The sequence below is a fragment of the Ambystoma mexicanum genome, chromosome 4p (genome assembly GCF_040938575.1).
Source record: "Ambystoma mexicanum isolate Mex_15411 chromosome 4p, UKY_AmexF1_1, whole genome shotgun sequence".
NCBI lineage: Eukaryota > Metazoa > Chordata > Amphibia > Caudata > Ambystomatidae > Ambystoma > Ambystoma mexicanum.
Genome location: NC_090927.1, coordinates 1264312341 through 1264335113, shown reverse-complemented (window position 1 = coordinate 1264335113; position 22773 = coordinate 1264312341). Strand labels below are relative to the sequence as shown.

The 22773-nt window shown below is 43.3% G+C and overlaps 1 protein-coding gene across 3 annotated transcripts in view; it reads right to left on the bottom strand.

The window, feature by feature from the left end:
* Window positions 1-22773, bottom strand: part of WDR27 (WD repeat domain 27) — a 2413256-nt gene that overhangs the window by 348692 nt on the left and 2041791 nt on the right. For all 3 annotated transcript variants that reach the window (XM_069606956.1, XM_069606954.1, XM_069606955.1), the window contains exon 20: window positions 8669-8766. In XM_069606956.1, coding sequence (XP_069463057.1) covers window positions 8669-8766 — 98 coding nt within the window. The remainder of the gene's footprint in view (window positions 1-8668; window positions 8767-22773) is intronic.

The following is a 22773-nucleotide window of genomic DNA, read 5'->3' as shown; positions in this document are numbered from 1 at the left end:
GGGTGCGGTGAGCAGGGTTGGTTTTTCTTGTTCGCCCTGGGGGAGTGTGAAGGAATCCCCCCTCCCACCGGGTGAATCAGTAAAGGGTTGGGTCCACAGCCACTGAGGGACATACTCAGGTTGGCCTGAGGCAGTCTAGTCACAGGACTACCAACAACTCTCTTGGGCAGTGTTGTGTGCTGTGAGGCATTTGTTTTTCTTACCCAGGGGTCCGGTGCTGACTCTGATTGTTACCAAGGGAAAGGGGTCCAGTTCTCCTCAAGAGGAAGTGTGATATTACTAAATAGAGGGTGACAGTAAAGGCTGTATAGGAGGGCCGCCATTAAATTATTTATCAGATGCCAAAAATATGAATGCTACATAGCTACATATTTTAAGTGTGAAATCTACCCAATTAAACACCCCTCTGCCCAGGTTACTAACTGGATGCTATTTACATTTTTATTATCAGATGTCAAGGAATTCATGCTAAATAGCTACTTATTTTAGGTGTGGAATCTACACAATTAAATACCCCGCTGCCTGGGTTACTAAATGGATGTTATTTCAATATTTATTATCGGATGCCAAGGAATTCATGCTGTTTAACTACATATGTATTTAGTTATGACAAATACCCAGCCAAACACCCATCCTCCCACAGTTTTGCCTGGATGTTATTTAATTATTTATTATCAGATGTCAATGGACTCATGCTACCTAGCTACTTACTTATTTATGTACGAAATATATTCATTCAAACACCCCTCCTCCCAGGTTGCTAAATTGATGGTATGTGATTATTTACTAGCTAAGGCAATGGAGAGAAGTCATTTAAGTATTAGTTATTGCATGTGCTAACTGAAAGCACCCCACTCTAGGGTTACCTATGTGTAATGTTACTCATGTGATAAAGAGAATCCGTTATAATCATTCAGTTATATAAAGGAATTGCTGCTCATGCAGTGCAACTGAAATCAGGCTGTGTTTGTTTATTTAACCTGGCTATAAGATACATTTGGTAGAAAGCGGGGTGAACTGCTCTAAAAGGGGTCAGATATTCCTTGGTGCAGCCTGCCTCTACTGAGGTCTGTGAAGAGGAGTGTATGTGATGGTTCACCCTTTTGTACCACTGGGTTTCATTTGCACATGTGTGCAGTAAGGTGTAAGGATCCCGGCTCGGGTCGCATAAAGGTTGCTGCTCATTCCTTCATACAGAACAACGGGGAGAAACACCTTACATAAGGACAAACGCTACTATCGTCGGGTCAATGAGATTGGCTCTGGGTATATTATGCGCAAACTACGCACTTACCCACATTGCAAGAACTAGCAACTATATCTGTGTTGGAAGCAACCCTGCAGCACTGTGCAGCATCCCAGTTGAGCAGGTATTCTTTCCCTGCAACGCCGCCCGATGCGCCACCTTGACAGCAGACAACAAAAGAGACAATTGCTGCATCACGGCTGTGTTGCCTGTTGACATGGAAGCACACAACGCTCCAACCACCTCGTCTTGGACACTGCGTTGCATAAAAGGACTGTAGGCAAACAGAGGAGTGTGTCTTAACGCTCTGCGCGGTCCTTGTGTCCTGGCCCCTTTGTCCTTTGACAGATTCTCTTGTCTACTGACTTCTACCCACTGTCAGCCCTCTTTTCCTGGTTGCTGCTTTGTGCCTCGCCATTCTGTTTCCATAACTGCCTCATACTCTGTCTTTTCTTGTACTCTTGGCTAGCAGTTTATTTGCCATTTGTCCTTCCTTGGCGGTCACTGCTCTCTTGCAATTATCTGCAACTTTGCCTTGTCCAGCCTGACTGCTGGACAGGCTGCAAACATGGTCCATCATCTTGGGGTGCTCCATGCTTCAGTATTACATTATGCACATGCGCAGTGCAGGGAATCTTATCCAGACTTGCCCCGGTTGGGTCCTTTGCACCATCTGATCAACTAACCTGGATTCATCCCACAGAACAGCCCGCCGGACACCATCAAAACTTCCAGGTATTACGTGATCACGTGATCTTGTGACTGACAATATAAAAAAGAAATCTCTTTCCAGACACCTTAAAGCTTTCGCAGTGGGGGAGAGGGCAATAGCAGGTGACCCTGCAACTCTCTCATACCATGAAATGTGAAGCAGGGGAGGGTGCCAAAGAATCCTCATAAAACCACCCTCTGGCCCATCAACCCAGATTTGTAAGGACTCTGTCAGGCAGTTGACCCTGGCACAACCTGTACAGTTGGCTTGTGTTCTACTACTTAGTGCTGCAGATTTCTCCATCGGGCTCCAAATTGTCACATTCTCATCTCCTCCAGCATGGAATCAGTGGCGCAGAAGCCAGTGGATGCGTCTCCACCCAAGATGGTGGCTCCAGTGCGTTGAGTGCATAAGCAGGTTCAAGTCTATGTTAGACCGCAGTGAAATCGAGAGATCCTACAGTGAATTGTCTTCACCAAAAGTCCTTAACTACGACTATATGTGGTGATTCTGTAAATTATGAAATTCAATGTCTATCCTATGCCTCATAGACATGAATTAGTGGAGAAGTTAGGGAAGGCAAAGTTCATCTCCACTTTAGGCTTAACTAATGGCTACTTGCAGGTGCCCCTAAAAGAGGAAGCAAAACCAAAAGCAACCTTATCAACGGGATCTGTAGCGGCAATGAAAACCTTAGTGCTGCAACTAGAGTACAGTCTAGAAGAAAGAATAGCAGAATGACTTGGGTCATGATCTGTGGCTGCACAAGGATCTAGTCCTGTTAGTCTAGCCGAAGCAGGAAGTAAGGAAACAATGCAACCAATGCAGGTAGGCAGTCCCAGAGCCCCATTAACTCTGAAAGAAGCTGTTGGCACAACCAAAGTCTATGGGTTCCATGTGATAATGTCCCTGCAAAAATGTCGTCTGACAAAAATGTTGCCAAAAAATGGCTGTAGTTTGCAGGGACATTATCACAGTGAACATGGGGGAGACACCCCCGGAACCCCCAACACCTTTTTATTTCAAGAGTAGCGAGGAACACCCCTGCTCCCCTTGACCCCATATATATGGTCACCCTATATAAAGTCGCCTTTTCCCAGCAACCATATGTATGGCAACCGGGAAATAATACAATATATTATATAATATGGGGTTAATATTACCAAATACCAGTCGATGCATGTATTGTGTCTCCTCTTCCCACTTGGTCAAGGAATATTCTTTGGTCCCTCCCCTGGAGTTTGGGAAATGCCAGCTTCAATCCATAAAAGGGGCAGTGGGTCAGTAGAAGTTATTTTTGAGCCCCACCTTTGGTAAAGCTGGAAACCATTTGCACTCCTTACTGGTGCTGAAAGTATCCTTTGTACTAGAAGATGAAGTGAGTCTGGTAACATCAGCCCTGCTGTACAGTGGTGCTGTAGGTCTGGTCCTAGACTGTCAATGGGCCTACCAGAACAGGGTGCCCAGATGAATAAAGAGATTGCGCAACCAGTGAAGGGTGTGGATGAATGACTGCTAATCTCAGAACCTACAACTGATGAGACCCTTTCTCTCAGGATGATATCCTCCCATCAGGAACGATTTTCCTTTGATCTAGTAAGGATGGCACACTTCCCTGTTATCCTGGGAATTTAATGTCTGAGACACCAATCCGTATGGTAACTAGATAGCCGATATGGTCTTCCTGGTGTCTGAGCACTGAAAAGGAACATTACGTGACCATTTCGATCTAAAGGAAGTAGGCCGCACTTGAGAATTCCTCAGAAGAACTTACAATAGTTTATCTCCATAACATACCAAAGGCTTACTAGAATTATCACTCCGTTTTAAAAACCAAACCATGACTTGAAGACTGCTGTATATATATAATCCGAGCATCCATAGTTCCTTTTGTCTGTATGTGCCCCCTAATCAACTCTGAGAAGGAAGCATTGAAGGAGTATCTTTGAGCAAAGCATCAAAATGGCCTTACAACCAAATCGAAGCCTACAGGTTCCCCCGATGTTTTACCGCAAAAAATACACATCAAAATTAAGGCCCCCTGCGACCTTAATTAAAGAGCCTTTAAGGATATATACCTGCTTGCCTTACGTACAGAGATCTAGGTGGCAGTGAGAAGAGCTGAAATGTTTGCTATCTAGAATCTCATCCAAATCCATCCCGGAAATAAGTGTAAGATGGCCTTTCGAATACTATTAGGGTATTCATATATATAGTTAGGCCATTTGGCCTATCCAATGTCCGAGCTGTATTTTAAACATTCATGGAGCATGTGTACTATGATCTTTTGGTTCATTCAGTGATTGTTTAGATTGATACTTCTGGTCTAGGCCATGTGAAGACTGTCCTACAGAGTGAGGAGGAGCACACATTGCTGGCCAACGGATGAAGTGTGAGTTCTGCAACTCAGCCATCTGACACCTGGGGAATATCTTCTCCCCTGCAGACATTACTGCAGACAACCAGAAAGTGTAATCTATTCCGGACTGGCTGCATACTCCCAGAATTAAAGAAAAAAATGTTTCTTGGGTCTTTCTAATTTTGACAGCAAAGGTATACCCCACTTCTCCACGACAATTTTTGCTATTGCTAAACTGCTCAAAAAAGGGGTGTGGTTTCATCGAGACGACAAAATCATTTGGGTCTTTACCTCCCTGAAACAGAAGTTTAAATCCATTCCTATACTAGTCCAACCTTGTTAGGGAGAAATCTCATTTCATGGCTAATTTCCCTTACCTAGTGAGTCCCTCAGCAGCTTTGCTGGATTTCTCGAGTTATTATTTTCCACTTGGTAAGAGTGTGAGCTTTTCCCCCACTCGTACTTGTGTTTTGCTATGTGTTTCTACCTGTTTTTGTGATTGTGGACTCTGGAGTACACCACTTCAGTAGCCCCCTTCTTTTGTGTGTCACAGCACCTTCCGTGCAGTGACACAGGGTTGTCGTTCAGACTTACTTCCCACCGACTCCATTTCTGAGGCTGACTACTGTCCCCCCAGAAAACAGTAAAGTTACCATTAACTTTCCTTAGTCAAATTAACCACAGATCCAGTACACACCATCTTACTTGGAGTGCTGGAAAGGGTTACTTCTTAGCCCTTTTCATCTGTACCTCCTAGAGCATTTTTTCGCTCTTTTAACATTTAGACATGGCTGGTGGCAGTGGTATCTACCCTAATTTTCTACAGCGGTTATCTTATATAACCGTGGTAATATCGTAGGCTATTGTGTTAGCCTCGAACTTAAACCCGCTTGACCAAATGCTTTTTCTTTTGGCTCCGGTGCGGTTTATTCGCCATTTCTTTTTGTTAAACTCCTTCTTGTAGTCTACTTTGCGCGGCAAACCAGGTTTGCCTTCTTTGTTCACTGTCTTTTGGCGGGCGTCTGCCAATAACCCTCCTCAAGGTGCCTGGGTGTCTAGTTGGGCTGAATGTGAGGGAGGGGTGTAGTCATCCCCTGCACAGGGTATCCTAGGAAACCCAAGTAGCACTTTTTCATGATTGGCTGAGGTGGTTGTCCGGGCTGGACAACCCCCCTGCTGTGTGATTGACAGCCAGGCTATGTGAATGGGGGATTTTCGCATAAAAGGCAGGTCTCATGGGCTGGACGTCAGAGAGTCGCCAATGGAACTACAAGGAACCGAAGAGAAGCGGGGGAGAGGTTGACTGCTGCAACTATCCCGTACCTGTGAGGCCCTCAGCAGTCCTGAGCTATCTACCCTTCAACGACAAGAGGAGATCCAGTCCGGAGTCTTCTTCCCTTGAGCCTGGTGGGAATAACCAGCTCATCTTCTTCAGCCAGAGGTCCCCTTCGTGGTCGAAATCGCTGCACACTGCTGTGGTGGTCCGGATAGCCACCTGAAGAGCCTCTCCTGTTTTTAAGGAGCGCACCTTTTATTCATCGTCGCTGCTGCCGGCCTCATCCCTGTTGTGGTGCCGAAGCCAGGAATCGTGGGTCTACAGGAAACTACCAGGAACAACTTCCGTGGCATCAGCTTCTTCTTTGAAAAGGTACTTTGTCCTGCTTGAGGAATCTTGGGTGAAATCCCTATTCCTCGCTTATAAAGCTTGCCCTTATTTTTCCCTCCTTCGTATAACTTTTGCTTCCAAACATTTGACAATATCTAAAGTACTCTTGGCAACTTTGAATCGAGAACTATCCGACGTGTGATCCTCGACACAGGAACCCGGTTCCACGTGACACTGGCTGCGGCCTCTTGACTCTTGCATTTCTGTCCATGAGTGTTCTTCGATTCTGTTTGCCTAACTAATATATTGCCTATGATTTTTGCCCCCAACTCTATCTGGGTATCTCAGGTGCTAAGTGTGTTTTTGCCCCGGTAGCATTTCTTGCCGCGGATATGCGTTTATTTAGTAGACCGAACTGTCAAAAAGTGATCGCATTCGTATTCACGGTAACATGTCTTGTTCCATAATACTGGTTCTCTCAAACACAAGATACTTACCTTGATTCATACCGCACAAAGTGAATTGGTCAGTTGTAGTGTATTTAACGTGTGGTTTTAAATTTAATAAAAGTGTTGTTTTGATAACAAATGTTTTTAAAATAAACGTACTTCTATTTTTCCACCTGAAACCTTGAGTCAGTGTTTGCTTGAGTCACAGTAATTGTGGTCCCTTTGTGTAATCTCTTCTACTGCTCATATACTCTTGAGATAAGCCTGGCTGCTCCACTACTGCTACCACTTTAACATAGTAGTACAGGCTAGTACCAAAGGTAAAACTTGTATTGCCACCTGTAGTCTTAATTCTGTGTAGTGGTCCCTAAGGGCACTGCACAGGATTCTGCCTAACAAACCTGACAACTCCTGTATTGTGGAATACAATGCTTTGTATAAAGCAAACTGGGAGCATTGTTTGAATAACAAGTAGGAGAGGACCTAGGAGAAAATTCCAGTGGATAACTTATCAAACACAAATGGAATTACACAGTATTGTCCAAGGATCTGTTAGCCATTAAACAAGCTTTAGCTGATTGGAGACATTTGTTATTGGGGTCCAGGTACCCAGTGAAAGTCAGGACCAACCATAGGAATCTGCAGGTGCTACAAAATCATAAGTAACAAAACAGTCAGCAATTCAGATGGGCTTTCTTTTTCGCACCCTACAGATGCTTTCTTATGCATTGGCCAGGAAATTGGAGAATAGTGGCTGACATATCTCAAGAGGGCAACTACAAAGAGCCCCTGATCTTACCCGAAACAATTATTCCAAGGAAGCTGATGATTTGTCATGGGTCAAGCTTTCCTCAGAAGATCCGAAGCACCATAGAATGAGCCAAGGAGAGGATTGCTCCTTATAATCCACATTGGCCTTTAGTTTCGTGATCATCATTTTTATATTTCAACAGCCGAACTGCCACTTTCACTGCTTCAATTTTAGCATGAGAACCCCCCTGGCCGGGTTTAGAAGAGAAAATTTAACCTTGGAAACTATAAGACATTCCTTTTAGTGGCTTACACTGGCCAATGACGTCAAAGACGGTTTATTTATGTACCATCTGCATGCAGTTGAAAACACCCAAGCATAAGGCTTTTGGAAAGACAGAGAACCTGATTACGAAGTGTCAAGGATCTCCCATCTTTTTCATGGTCACCTACGATTCAACATCAATTTGAAGGCCTATGGCCCATGGGAACTATGGTACCTGGCTGACCTGGTTCATGCTCCAGTCCTTATCAAACGCTTCTACTTTCTTGACCCAAGAAGCCTGGTTACCCTTGGCATAGAAGGGGCATGCTATCATGGTCTCTTATCCCCTCATTTAGAATTGATGGTTCTGGGGTCAGAGGATGCACCACCACCCAAGATGGTGGCCACCAGCACGTAAGCCGCGTACACAGGCGGACGCAGAGGAAGTAATTTGCTTCGTCGTGTTTCGCTGTGTCGCAACTGCCTTCTGTTACTCAGACACTTTGTGGTCTTCAGTACCTGCTCCTCACCCTCCTCACGAACAGGACCAGAGCCCTTATAGTCTGTTTCCATGTCACCTGCTGCTTTCGGTTTTCTCCCCACTGTGGATTCATGTGCTGCCAGTTCCTGGTTTGGACCTCAGGCACCTGCTCCTTCTCTTCCATGCTTCATCTTTGCTGTTGCTTTTCCCTCATTGTCCTGCCTTGGAATCTTTTCTTCTGGTCCCACCTCAACGTCTCCAGAAATAATTTAGCATAACCGGCATCAGGGATTATTTTGCCCCTCGGGGGGAGATTTCCTGGTCACCACCTGTCTCTCTCAGGTGTTGGTACAGTGGGCCCATGGAGTCCACCCCCTACATCACCCCCATCACATCAGTGCCCAGCTGAGCCTTTAACATACCTTATACAATTGGTGTATCTAGACTGGACACCTAGGTGCATTTGAAACAGAAACGTGCTCTGTCTGTCAACTTGCACTGGACCAGGAACGTGTGACAGATTTCCCACTTTAGTTGTATCATCAGTAAACTCTAATGAGGATTATTTTTGGGGGGTTTCTTCATCTGTACACTGTGTTCCACAAATTATAGCAGTACTGGGCTTTATGCTTTAGGTGACGACATTTGGTGAGGAACACTTATTACTGATTAGGTTTGTCTAGCTTTTTAAAGAAAACAACATATACAATTAAAAGCAGACAATGCAGTGCATGGTACGCACATGTGATGACTACTGAGAATAGTATAGACATGGGCAAAAACTGTAAAACCAAGGATACAGGAATAAAAATCATTGATTGCAGAAAGACTGGTAATCTCCACCGTGGAATCCATTTGGAAAGTATGCATTGATTTGCACATGCTTTTCTGTTTATACCTACAATAAAACCAATGCAAGACACTGTAGTTAGAAACAGAAAAAAGAATGGAAACATTACTGAGCAAAAACACATACTTTATAGCATAATGATGATGTCACTTTGATTTCAGCTAGCAATTCAACGCTATGAAAGTCCAGAAATAATAACTGTTTTTTTTCTTTACAGGTGTGGCTTGTACATCAATGTGTACTGTTACACAGGGCTCTAAATAACTTTTACTATAACCCGATTTAATGATTTACAATTCAGAGACCTCCAAATATGAAGGGATGAGTCAACTCCACCAAGCTTTGGACCTTTGACCTGTAGGTTAAATACAACTCATAGTAGCGAGCAAACCACTGAATGACCCATCTGACCAGCTAAATAGAATGTTGACATTTTCAACAGAAACTAGGCCTGCTGATGAACGATAAGGAAATAAACATACGTCTGCATGCACCCAACGATGTACCTCCCACTTGGTTACCCTATATCTGAATCGTATATCAATGCAGTGCAGCCTCACCGATACTTGTGGGCAGTTTCTGCAGAATATGATTATGCAGATTACCGTGAACATTTAGAATTAAAAAAACAAATGGAGAAATCACCTAATTTTTAGACCAAAAAACAAACATGCTTGTTCTACCTTTTATTAATAATGAGGGGGAAACCCCCACGTAACCCCTCCCCCCTACCCTAACGTATACCGTTACCCCACCCCCACCTATTATTTACTATACATATATAAAAATACCTACCATTTTTGGTCAAAAGAATGGGGAAATTTCTCCTTCGTTTTTTTTGCATTCGTTTTTTACTGCGGATTCTTGATTATGTTTTGACCAGGGAAATTTGGCATGCTATTTTCATCTGGGAAGTCCTAATATTGCAGAATAGGGAGTTAAAGGGGAATTAGCAGGATGCAGTATCCTGAGCTCTGAATTATATAGCAAGTGGAGTGAGATTGTAGAAGCACCTATTCTACAGGTGTTCTCAGTGCTCCAGATAAGATTTTGAATTGGGAGTATTTTGCTCCCTATTTTTTAAAGTTGGGAGTGAAATGATTTTTTAGGAAGTAAAAAAGTAAGTCCCATTATCAGTGGGAGTGTTTAAAAAGTGAGTAAAATATGTTTTACCTGTAAAACAGAAATTTGTAAGAAAGATTTTTTTGCATCAAGTTATTCATGAACATGAAAAGGTAAATGGTCACCTCTTCAATTTAGGAAGTAATAGTAGAGCTTCTTTCTGTGCACTACGTGTACTAATGGACCAAACATATCCATGCGACTGTCTGGATGAAAGCAGGGGACATGCTCTGATGTGTCCATTTCCAATATTTTTTTGTTGGGAGTATTTGTACTCCCTAATTTTATTTTTTGGGAGTATCTGCATATTTTTAGGGAGTAAAGTGGCCAATACACTTTACTCCCTAAAAATACTCTGTAGATCTGGCTGTTCCGTATGACGTACTGAACCTCTTGTTCTCCAAGGAGTAGAAAGGAGGACGGGATCTATGACTGGATTCCACAGTTTAAAGAACAACATTTCCGAAGGCCGCTTTTAATAGTCTGCCTTCTGCAAGGTTGCTCTTTTTGGCTTCCCCCTCCTTCCCTCTACTTTCTAGCCCCCCCAACCCTCACACCCTCCATTTCGTGCTCACCACACTTATCTTTCCCTCATCTCCTCTGCGACTCCAACTTTCGCCTAGAGTGGTGTGGTGCACAGTTGTGTGTCAGCCTTTTCCTGGTGCTCTTCTATGCGCTGCACTTCCCCCATGTTGTCCATAGACTGTAGGATGAAAGACGCTTTGTTTCTTAATGGGAATTGTGGTGCTACCCCTTTAAGTATGTGTGTCATGACTTCTTCATGACTGCCTGTCAATAAAAGGAACCAAAAAATATTTTGACAATATTGTTGACAAACGGTTGTCATGGCAACCGTAAGCATTGCGGGGTGGCATTGGTTTTTTATACTCTGAGACAACATAGCTAATGGCCCCATGAGGTTGTGATTACCGAAAATACTTCATTTCAATATGTTGTGGCATGGATCACAAAATGTTTATTGGTCTCAGGAATCTCAGCAGAGAAAAACCATAATTAAGTAGGTGGACAGTTTGTATTGTATTACTAACAGCCCGAGAGGGTGAGAATTAGGGCGTGTCGCCTGGAAACTTAATACATAGTTTCATAATGACAGAAAACATTTGGAATTAACAAAGAAAGTATAGTTTTTCATGTAGGTGATTTCATACATTGACCAAAAAAAAAAAAAAAAAAAGAAGAAAAAAAAAACAGTGTCATAATGTCTACTGACTTCTGCATTTCATGAAATGAAAAATGATCATAGTGTTAAGAAGTTTATAGCTCATAATCATTGGGCACATGTCATTACAGGAAAGACTTCCATTCAACTGACACATTTAGACCAGCCTGAACGGAGTTAAGTCTGTGGACCCACCGTTGTTCTAATTGGGTCAGCGTTTTGTTCAGATCCCCCCCACGCTTTGCTGGTTTCACTTTTTGGAGGACAAACCATCTTAGGTCAGTATCACTATGGTTCTTACTGATAAAATGTACTACTAGGGGCTTGTCTGCTACCTTGTTCCTGATACAGGAAAGATGTTCAGAGATGCACATTTTGATGGCACGTGTGGTTTTTCCTATGTAGAGGAGTTTGCAAGGGCATTGTATTACATATATGACACCCTTCGTGTTGCAGTTTGTAAAATCTTTCATTGTCCATTTAACTTGTGCATGTTCGAAAGATTTCTTTTGTAGGGTCAAAGGGCATGCCACACATTGACCACATTTGTGATGTCCAACTATCGGACGTAAATCCCATAGTGTGTTCTGTGTTTGTGGGGGTGGCTCTATGAAGGTGTGTACTAGAGCGTCTCTTAGATTTCTGTTTTTCTTGAAAGCAAAACATGGCACATTGTGCAGAGTGCCGGGGTGTTTCACCAAATGCCAGTTCTTCTTGATGGTTTTCTGGATCAATAGGCTCAAGGGTCCAAAAGTGGTGACACATACCAGTCTTCCCAAATCTTTTTTCGGTTTGTTTTCCAAACAGATTTCTCTAGGTGTATGTTTGGCTCTCTTTTTGGCTTGGTTGATGGCCTTTTTTGGATAGCCTCTCTCTGCAAGTCGTTGGGTTAGTCCTTCCGCATGTTGATGGAATTTTGCCAGGTCTGAACAATTTCTTCGTATACGCAAAAATTGTCCGTAAGGTAAATTGTACTTTAATCCCATTGGATGATAACTTTGGAAGTGCAACAAAGTGTTGCGGTCCGTGGGTTTTCGAAACAACTCAGTTTTTAGTCGATCCCCGGTCTTGTAGATATGCAGATCCAAGAAATCTATTTGGTGGTGGTCCCAATGCATGGTAAAATTAATGTGAGTATTTCTTAAGTTGATCCAACTGTGGAACTGTTGTAGTTTCAAAGGTGTCCCCTGCCATATAATAATCACGTTGTCAATGTATCTCTTCCATAATGAGATGTTTCCTAGGAAGGGGTTGTCTGGCGTGAAGACATGGTTCTTTTCGTAGCGGGCCATATATAGATTGGCAATGTCCGGGGCGAAAGTAGCGCCCATACTCACACCTTTAGTTTGTTTGTAGATTTGGTTCTGGAACAGGAAGACATTTTCAGACATTGCCAATCTAGTGCACTCAAGGATGAAATTTGTGGGGGTAGAATCTAAGTCTCTGGTGTTCAGGATGTCACGAATGGCTTCTAGACCTTCTTGTTGTGGTATCGATGTATATAGAGCCTCGACATCCATTGTGACAAGGAGGCTATCGATGGTGGGGATGATGTCGTCAAGTTAATAGTGTGTGTGGTATCCTTTAGGTAGGAGGGCATTTTGATTACAAAAGGTTTTAAAAAATAGTCTGTGTAAAGGGACAAAGGTTCCAGGAGGGATTCACACACCGATACAATCGGTCTACCGGGCGGTTTTTCTGAATTTTTATGCATCTTTGGGATGATATAGAAGGCTGGGATGCGTGGGTTGGTTTTGTTCAAGAACATCTTCTCATCTTCACATATCCAACCTTGCGTGAGAGCGTGTTGAGTGAGGCTTGCAATTTTGTCTTGGAGGACCTTGGTAGGGTTGTATTCCAAAGGTAGGTAAGCTTCTCGATCGCCCAGTAGTCGTAGGCACTCAATGTTGTAATCAGAGGTATCCCAAACGACTATGCCGCCCCCTTTGTCTGCGGGCTTGATTGTGATTGATCTGTCGGTTTCCAAATTTCTCATAGCAATCCTTTCTTTTTTGTCAAGGTTATCGCTGTAGAAGTTGTCTTTTTTTAAACCAGCTAGTATGGTCTTGGTGACTATCTTCTCAAAAGTTATGATCTCGACGGGAGTCGAGCTAGGTGGAGGATAGAACTTGGATTGTTCTTTTAAACCTGTAGTGTTGTCGGACTTATTCTGTGGTTGTTGTTGTCCAGTGTCTCTGCACGAAGGTAAGTAAACTTCAAAAAAATGTTTCAAACGTACATTTCTGAAGAATTTCCGCAGTTCTAATTCAATCTCGAAAGGTCGTGCCTTTTGGGCAGGGACGAAGGATAAACCCTTGGCGAGGAGCCTTAATTCTGGTGAGGTCATAAAGCGGGTGGATAAGATGAAGACTGGTATCCCTGGTTCTGTCCTTGGTTTTGGTACCACTGGCGCGTTCTCATTCGCTGTCCTGGTTGCGTCGGCCGTCTCCTGGGTCTTCCTCTTTGTCCGCCCCTGGGAAAAAAAGGTTGTGGTTGCTGTTGCACTGTAGATCCCAGTAGGCTTGAGGTACTTCCACTCCCACTGGAGGAGGTCCCTGCGAAATTGACTGATCTATTTCTCCGGTTGTAGTTTTGGCCTGCTTGTAAATCTGTGTAGTATGTAGGTCTGAGAAAAGGATAGGTTTTTTCTTCTGAATAGTTTGCTAGGTCTTTTTTGAACTTGTCCACCTTCCTGTCCAGTGTCAGATTTTTGAACTTGGTGATTTCCAACTCCAATTTATCCATTTTATCCTTAGCATCCTGAATGGATTTGTCTTCGAGAAACTTTTTTTCGATTAATTCAGTGCCTTGTTTTTGACATTCCTCCTTAGCCGTGTCTATAACCAGAATCAACCAATCGCGGCTGCATTTATTTCCAACCCCACTAAAGTTTTTCGTGAATTTAGGGTTATCTGTAAATACCCTGGGGATGTTCCGTACCTGGAGGCCTTCGGGTATTATGCCGGCCCTCAAGTATTCGAGCATGAACTTGCCATGTAGCTCTGTTCGAATTATTCTTTTTTCTTTTGATTGAGTATTTCTAATTGGTCCTCAGTCAAACCTCTAGTGAGCACACCCTCCTCGTTTCGTAGTGTGGAGGAGGTCCCTAGAAGTTGTTTAAAATAGTCATCGGTATACGAGACAACATTGACGTTATCCATAGATGACAGATGGAAATTTATTTTACTATAGCTAGATTTTGACCTTGTTATGGGTCGGTCGATGCCCACAGCCACGGGCTGTACAGACTAGAATCAAAAAATAGGGCTCCTGGTGTGGAACCTATTCTACCCAGGAGGGTTAACTAGGAAAACAAAATATACAAATGAATAGGTCCAAGGATGCTAGGCTCAGAACAACACCTCCACATGTATTATCAAACTCTGCATTGCTAAGGAAGGAATCACTCTTCAATAGTATGTTGTAGAGATAAATCTCATTTTTTTATATTAAAGTTGTGTGCAAAAAGACATAAATCCAACATTTAGAGAAATTAAGACATCAAAATGGTTTGCTAAAACAGAACAATCAGAAAAAAAATATATTTACAACACACCGTGCCAAAAAAACATTTTTTGGGACAATCTCCAAATTGTGTGTGTGTAACAAACCCGACTCCTATTAGGATTTGCCAAGAAATTCACATATTGCAGTGTACATATTCAAGTCAACATTTGTGGAAAACACATAGAACAATGGTAGGTACACAAAATTATTTTTCTTGCGTAAACAGCATTAATGTGCTGTAGTTTTGGGGGGAGTAGTGCGTCTACACCAGGTGTTTCAGCCGTTTCTAGATGGGCTAGGTGTGCCTCATCTTTAACACGGCCTTCATCAGGACAGAGTTCTGTGTAGATTGACGTCTGTGCTGCAGGGGAAGGAGACTACAGTCAGGGGGGTGTCTGAGCCAAAATTATTTAGTTTGAGTGAATCACGTGTGGTTGATGTAAAATCAAAAAGCACATAGTTTACCTATGGGTTAATGGATTTCACAGGCGCTAAATTTGAGATCTGCTAGCCGCATGGGCTGGTCTCTGTATGGTCCTGTTGCAAATAACAGAGAACGAGAGAAGCAAAGGGAGGTTGAAGCTAAACATGTCCCCGTTTAAAAAGGCATGAAAAAAAGTTTTTTTATTATATGCAGGAAAAAAAAAATCTTACCTCTCGCTGGAGGTCGAAAAATGCTGATCCAGGGTGGTATCAGTGGGAAACAGACACGGCTTGCACAGCTAAAAAATATATATGGCTCAAGGTGAGTGTGGTTACCTAGTAACAACTGTCTCATATATATAGCAGTAAGTGCAGGGTTTATTTTAAAGTACCTGTGAGGGTTGCAGCATGGGCAGCCTGTCTGCCAAAAAAGTATGAGCTGGAGCTCCTCAGGCTGCTGTGTCACAGTTGAGACTGCAGGGGCCTGACTGCAAAGCGTTGGTAACGCTGTTGCTAGGTCCCTGTAGGTATTTATATGTCAGCCATCTTGGAATGGCCCTTGGATCGAGTGAGAAACAAAATGATGGATTCTGCTCCATCCGGGGGGCACAAAAAAAGCTCAATCAATTATGGGTGTGATTAGTGTCAACGCGTGTCTAAAAAGTTAATTTAGACAATATTGTTGACAAACGGTTGTCATGGCAACCGTAAGCATTGTGGGGTGGCATTGGTTTTTTATACTCTGAGACAACATAGCTAATGGCCTCATGAGGTTGTGATTACCGAAAATACTTAATATGTTGTGGCATGGATCACAAAATGTTTATGTGTCTCAGGAATCTCAGCAGAGAAAAACCATAATTAAGTAGGTGGACAGTTTGTATTGTATTACTAACAGCCCGAGAGGGTGAGAATTACGGCGTGTCGCCTGGAAACTTAGTTTCATAATGACAGAAAACATTTGGAATTAACAAAGAAAGTATAGTTTTTCATGTAGGTGATTTCATACATAGACCAAAAAAAAAAAAAAACAGTGTCATAATGTCTACTGACTTCTGCATTTCATGAAATGAAAAATGATCATAGTGTTAAGAAGTTCATAGCTCATACTCAATCATTGGGCACATGTCATTACAGGAAAGACTTCCATTCAACTGACACATTTAGACCAGCCTGAACGGAGTTAAGTCTGTGAACCCACCGTTTTGTTCTAATTGGGTCAGCGTTTTGTTCAGATCCCCCGCCACGCTTTGCTGGTTTCACTTTTTGGAGGACAAACCATCTTAGATCAGTATCACTATGGTTCTTAATGATAAAATGCTCTACTAGGGGCTTGTCTGCTACCTTGTTCCTGATACAGGACCGATGTTCAGAGATGCGCATTTTGATGGCACGTGTGGTTTTTCCTATGTAGAGGAGTTTGCAAGGGCATTGTATTACATTTATGACACCCTTCGTGTTGCAGTTTGTAAAATCAATAAAAGGAGCCTCAGCTGGCACATGCCCCAGAACGGCGGCAGACTCCATGAATGGCACTCCTGTCTCTGTAGCTCATTATTGGGCTTGCAGGGTGACGCTGTGTGACAACAGTACTGCAGCCTGCTGATCTGGCTGCCCCCAGATCAGCATGTGCAACCTGGGAGCCCCAGACCACTGTTGCGCTGTGTGAGCACAGCCTAGTTGCTAGCCCAGGAGCCACCGGCAACTGCTGTCCAGCCGTGTGATCACAGCAATCCGGGTGATCCCTGCAACTGTCCGAGTCGTGTGACCACAGCACTATCTGTGTCTGCTGGGTTCCCCCAGCACTCATCGGGCTGACCTGTGTGACCACAAGTCCTGCCCACAACAATGGTGACGAGAGGTCCAAGAACGGAGCTGCTAAAATTGGAGGAGGTGGCTGCTGTGTAATCTGGATTAGAGCAGGGGAAAAACAAGAAGTGAGCTCGCTCTGTGAGGGGAGCCACAAAAGGAAGGGCCCCTCAGTGATCCCGTGCCCAGAGTGCAGTGAGTTCTGTTTGCGCACAGTGTTGGGAACTCAAAAGGAAAAAAAAAAAGATTGTGTGCACAATCAGCTTAGGCGCGACATCCACCACCATGTGACTTTGTTGGTCTCCCGCCCGAGAGGAGAAAAGGTGAGGCCAATCCCAGCCGATATAATTACACAAATAATTCCTGCCTGGTTCAGAGGAAACGTGACGCAACCACAACATCTGCCTGGCCCCTCCTGCACAAGTGAGCACAGGGCGCTACATGGTTGGAGCTCTCAAGGTAGAAATAAGGATAAGAAAGCAATATCTCCATGTGCTCTGTGATGGAGCTATAACGCTGAAAGAAAGGGCTCTGTGTTTGCACTGAAAGCAGGCATGTGACATCGAAGTGCAGCTGCAATTTCTTATATGTGGGTACGGATGACAAGTGTTTATTCTATTTTAACAAAGATTTCGAACTACATTGTGATATGAACATTGTGTACAGGTGTTAACCAGTTATAGCGTGCTTCCACCTATTACAAAATTAGTATACACTTGCTTATACTCAGTTATCCATGGTTTCCATGTAGTGTAAGAATTCGGTTAAAGTGTTCCCTCTTGGTAATATGATACGCACAGATTACCAGGGTCTGGGTTGGCCAGGATTTCATGTTGCATGTGTTTGCTACAATCCAAGAAATCATTCAGCGGTTGTAAGCTCTAATTGAATGAAGGTACTGGATCAGCACTTCCACGACATTCTATCAGTAATGCAACTATAGCAATTCAAGGAATTAGCATTTAGCAGAAAATCACAAGCCACTGAAACAAGGAGAGATCAGTGGACTTTACTGCCGCATGGGATAAAGTATCTCGTGGCTGGGGGAGAACATACATGGCGCAGCTCAGACACCCTGCTACCAGTGTCTCGCTGCTCCCTGCCCCACCACCTGGACTGCAGCCGATGTGGCCCCCGGGTGCGGCATTGCTCAATAAATATGTACTTTTGACGCTTTGAGCCTGCATGTCATTGATGTACTTAAAGTGGTTCCAGTAATTAAGCTATGATCCCACAGATTGTCGGCATGCTCAATATGGTTCCAGTAGCTGACAACAGTGTTGTCTGTTGGTTCGAAGTTTCCCCTCTCAAATGCTGAATAAAATGTTCCATTATAGTGTGTTAGAACTGCAAAACATGCCACCAGCAGTCCATCAACTGCCACCATCGCCCGCAAAATATTTATTGGCATATTTTTCTTCTTATCAAGGCTTAAGTATGCCTCAGTCCAAAGTCAACAAACTCCCGTGGCTTTAAGAACAAAAGATCTTCCCTTATCCCTGAAATGGCTGCACAGAGTGTTCGAATCGGCTTCCCTTAACTCTTTTATAAGTGGCTAAAAGAGTGTCCCGAACTAAGCCACAGTCCAATGAAATCTTTTCTTTTACTCGACAGCCTCTATGTCCTTCTTCCTCTTCATAGACCTTTGTCTGCATTTGCTGAGGTTCTTCCCTGATTCTTGCTTCTGAAGGGGGCGGGAGCAGAGGGGTTTCTCCAGCATAGATTTTTACGTCAGCTAGAAAAGTCCAAGCGCGTTTGCCTTGCACTCTGACTGCAGAGGGCATTACGTCTTCCACAATGAAAGGGCTGTTAAATCTGGGCTTGTGCCACTTCCTTGTGAAATTGCGAATTAGGACTGCATCTCAGGGGAATAGTTTGGGAAGACATCATTCTTGAACACCACTTGTTGAAGCATCTCCTTCTGTTTTCTGTACTGCCCCACACCCTTTTCACTGTAGCTGACCTGAAATGACAGAGATACTTGAAGTCATACACATAAGATAATCAAGTAGCTTCATTCCTAACAATTCTGCTGTAGTCTGAGCATCACCTCTAACTCTGGATGGAGGCATGAGGGGTGTCCTCATCCATCTCCATGTCACTATCTCATAGGGGGTGTGATGGTGGTCCGAACCTGGTTGGTTCCTCAATGCATATAATGCCAGTGGTAGGCAATGCAACCACCCTTTCTTCAAGGTAAGCTTCAACTTGGCTATCCTTTCTTTAAGCAAGCCATTCATAGATCCCATTTCCTTGTGGATGATAGGCCGAAGAAAACTTGTGCTTTATACCAAGCAACAAGTTGATCTGCTCAAATGTTTGATTCATAAAATGTGGGCCAGTGTCTGACCTCATTACTTCACATATGCCCCATCTAGGAAACACTTCTCGTACTAAAGATCTGGCTGCACAGGTAGATTCTGGGTGTGTACACAGATGTTAAATTCAGGGTCCGGCCATAAATGACTCTGACCCTCCAGTTAACTGTTAACTTATTTACGTAAGTTCAGGTACATCAAATACAGTTCTCAGAGTCAGGTAAGTAAAAGGGGACATAGGACACCCACCGGCATCCTCTCTCGGGGCTTACATCCTTTCAACTGAGAAACCTGCAACACACTCATAGATAAACATTCTAAGCCCTGCATTCCATCTTAAGATTCTAGTCACTTGCACCAGATGCATGCAAAGTTAATCACAACACATCTTCCCCCTATAGGGACAACAACAACAGCAGTAAAATATGAGTGACAAGATCAATATTTCATCCAAAAAATTAGTCCAGTAAAGTCCCACCTGAAAAACAAAAGATTAAAGAAAGCATTTCACAATAACCAAAAACAACTCCAAAAAGTTTAGACCTTGTCACCACTTCAAAAATCTATTAACATTAATGTCCATCTGTGGAATAAAATTAAAAGTCCACCTGTGGAGAGCACATATTAATCTACCTACATGGAACAGCTAATGATGAACACTGTTATCAACTTAATAACTCTAATGAATAAATAATCAACACTAATAGCTCATCTCACTCCCTTCACACAACATCCACTGAAGCTACACCTCATACACTTAGATCTAAAAATCCATGCACAGCACCACTCCCTACTCCTGCTACATCACCAGTAAGTAGTTTACATTTGCATTGCCATATATATCACATTGTTCTAGTTGAATTTAAAACCACACTGTTCTTGCACTATAACGTTGACATTGCACTTGAGTCAACAACCACAATTCCCCACACGCATACCATATAGGCCAATTGACCATTGAACATGGTAACTAAGTAAAAGAAACGCCCCATCAATGTCCAGAATTCAAGCCTACAGGGCCCATACTGATAATGTGCCTGTGGGAAAATGTAGGGTTAAAGAACCAGTTCCCAAAAACACGTGTTTTGACACTTATCCAACATCACACGTGTGTCAAAGCAAAAACGAAATAGTGCACCAACTTTTAAGCTTTAAAGTCCCCCTGTAGAGAGAACATATTAATCTACCTACATGGAACAGCTAAACATTTTTTTTTTTTTTTGTTTAGCGTTAAACTCACAAACATCCATTTTGCTAAATGCATCCCTGATAAAGGCCACGACTTATAATGGTGGCCAGCTTGCACTCCATTCTCAAAACTTACTGCTACGGCCTCTTGCACTCACTCTTGCACTCATGCTCAAAATTTCGATACTATAGACCTCTCATGACAGCTAATTCCTTTCTTAATCTAACGTAACTAAAATGCCAATTGCATGCTGCCAAAACGTTGTATCTCCACTTGAAATCGGCACTTTTAAACTTTAAAGTCACCTGTGGAAGAAAACTTGTTAGACACAACATTCCTACCAACAATCATTGGCAATCATTGTACTGAATACACTGAACCCAGCAACCTCCACGTGGCAGGCCAATACTACCAAACTTCAAAACAGGGAGCCAGCCCCCAACCAATGTCAACCCCAAAATCAACCAACATCAAACCCACAACACTCCACCAGAAATCCACTTGCATAAAGATTATAGCACCTAGCCTAACACACCCACTGAGAATAATTTCTAGTCACATTGGCGCCACTGATAACACACCAAACTAGACACCATTATCTCACACAACTCGACCTCACTATGAGAGAACACCAATTGTACCCTATCACACACCCACTGAGATTAAGTCTCAGTCACGTTGGCACCACTGGTTCCACACAACCTTGACACCAGTTTGTCAAACAACTTGACTTAAACCATGAAGAGAGCACATACATTGCACCCTTTGATCCAACACAATGCTATGCTATCCACTCAGACTTGCACACTGAACCCACACACAATTCTAATCGACAACACCCAGAACAACGAATTTAGTATAAACATGGTTAACAGTAAAACAAAAACGTCAGATAAGAGTCCATAGTTTAAACTTGCAGGGTTGATCTTGGAGTGAACCTGTGGACATAAATGTTTGGTTGGGATACATAGTCATGCATATTTACTTTGAACATTGGATCATGCACATCAAACAACAAACCAGCCAGACTCACACAAATGTTCGCACACATGTCTGACAACATATGCCAAATACAAAGGCACCACATAACCAGGAACTACCTAGTTCACCACAAAACTGTGTACTAGCACAGCCAGCTACTCAGGGACCACGTCCCACCAAATTTGTGTCACAGCAAAACTAAGGACCACTAGTCTCCAACCTTACACAGTACATGTCAGCCCCTGCAAAACTCACAAGTATAAGTCCCGCACCATGCTCTATACCACACACATACCAAAACGACGAATTGAGCATTAAAAATGGTTTAAAATAACAATAAACATTGCATCACAATACCATACTTTAAGCCTGCAGAGTCTTAATGGTAAGATCCTGTGGCAAAATGCATGGTTAAGTTACTCAAACACATGCATTGAACTTCTTTAGCGAATTTCACCCATATGCCGATAGCATGACTGACCAAACTTGAAGTGTGGCCCAACCACAATGACCACTAGAACCTTCCACAAGATGGTGAAAAACCATACATCACCCTCCTGGTCGTTTCCTTGAGGTTCCCAAAACAGACATCCAACCATCAATTAAGAAAACATTAATAGGCCTCATCATCACAGATATACATTATTGGATGTCAAATCCAAACATCAATAGCGCGACAACATTTCCATCAAAATTAAATTGTGCACCCCCTTTCCATGAAACGTATCACCTGGCATCTGTAGAAAAAGTATTCAGGAATGGAGATCCCCGCTCCTACTGTCATTCTTGTGGAAATGCAGTACCAATAAGGAACACAAGTCACTGACTTAAACTTTCCCCAATACCTTTGCTGGCTTCCTCCGCATTGCTAGCCACAACCGCTAGTGCTCCACGGCATTCCTCTCTTCCAGCTCCTTTTTGCACTAACAAAACAGCATCATCTGGCCCAGCAAGGTGCTTCACCTTGGCACGTATCATCAAAGAACAGAACCTAATCACATGCAGACGCCACCTCATGATAACTCGACACGTAACCTGGGTTCCTTTTTCTTTTCCTTTGCAGATCCTCACTTCACTGTTCCAAAGAAGCAAGTGCTGATACTAGTGTTGCCTTCGCTCCGCTGTAGTCATCGCCATCACTCCTTGTATTCTGAATGACGTCATCATTCAGGCTGAGACACCCATAAGAGCAGAGCTCCCAGCTCCAACAAACTTTTCTGGAACACGCCCAACTCATAGCTGTGGACTTCCGCCAGCCCCTTCTGTAATCAAGCCACATAGCAAAGGTACTTCCATTGCACCTTTCTCCCATCAACCACCGCAATGTTCATCTACGTGACTCCCTGACACAGCAATTTCTCATTTAAACTTTAACCAAGTCACTTCAATTTTCTGCTCCTCACAGTGCCTGTAGCGCTACACTGAGCTCCAGTCCACTGCAGCTCCTCACAGCTCCCTGTAGCACTTCCTTGAGACTCCAGCCTCTGCCATTCCTAACCAATGGACCGCTTGACTTTCCACTGGCA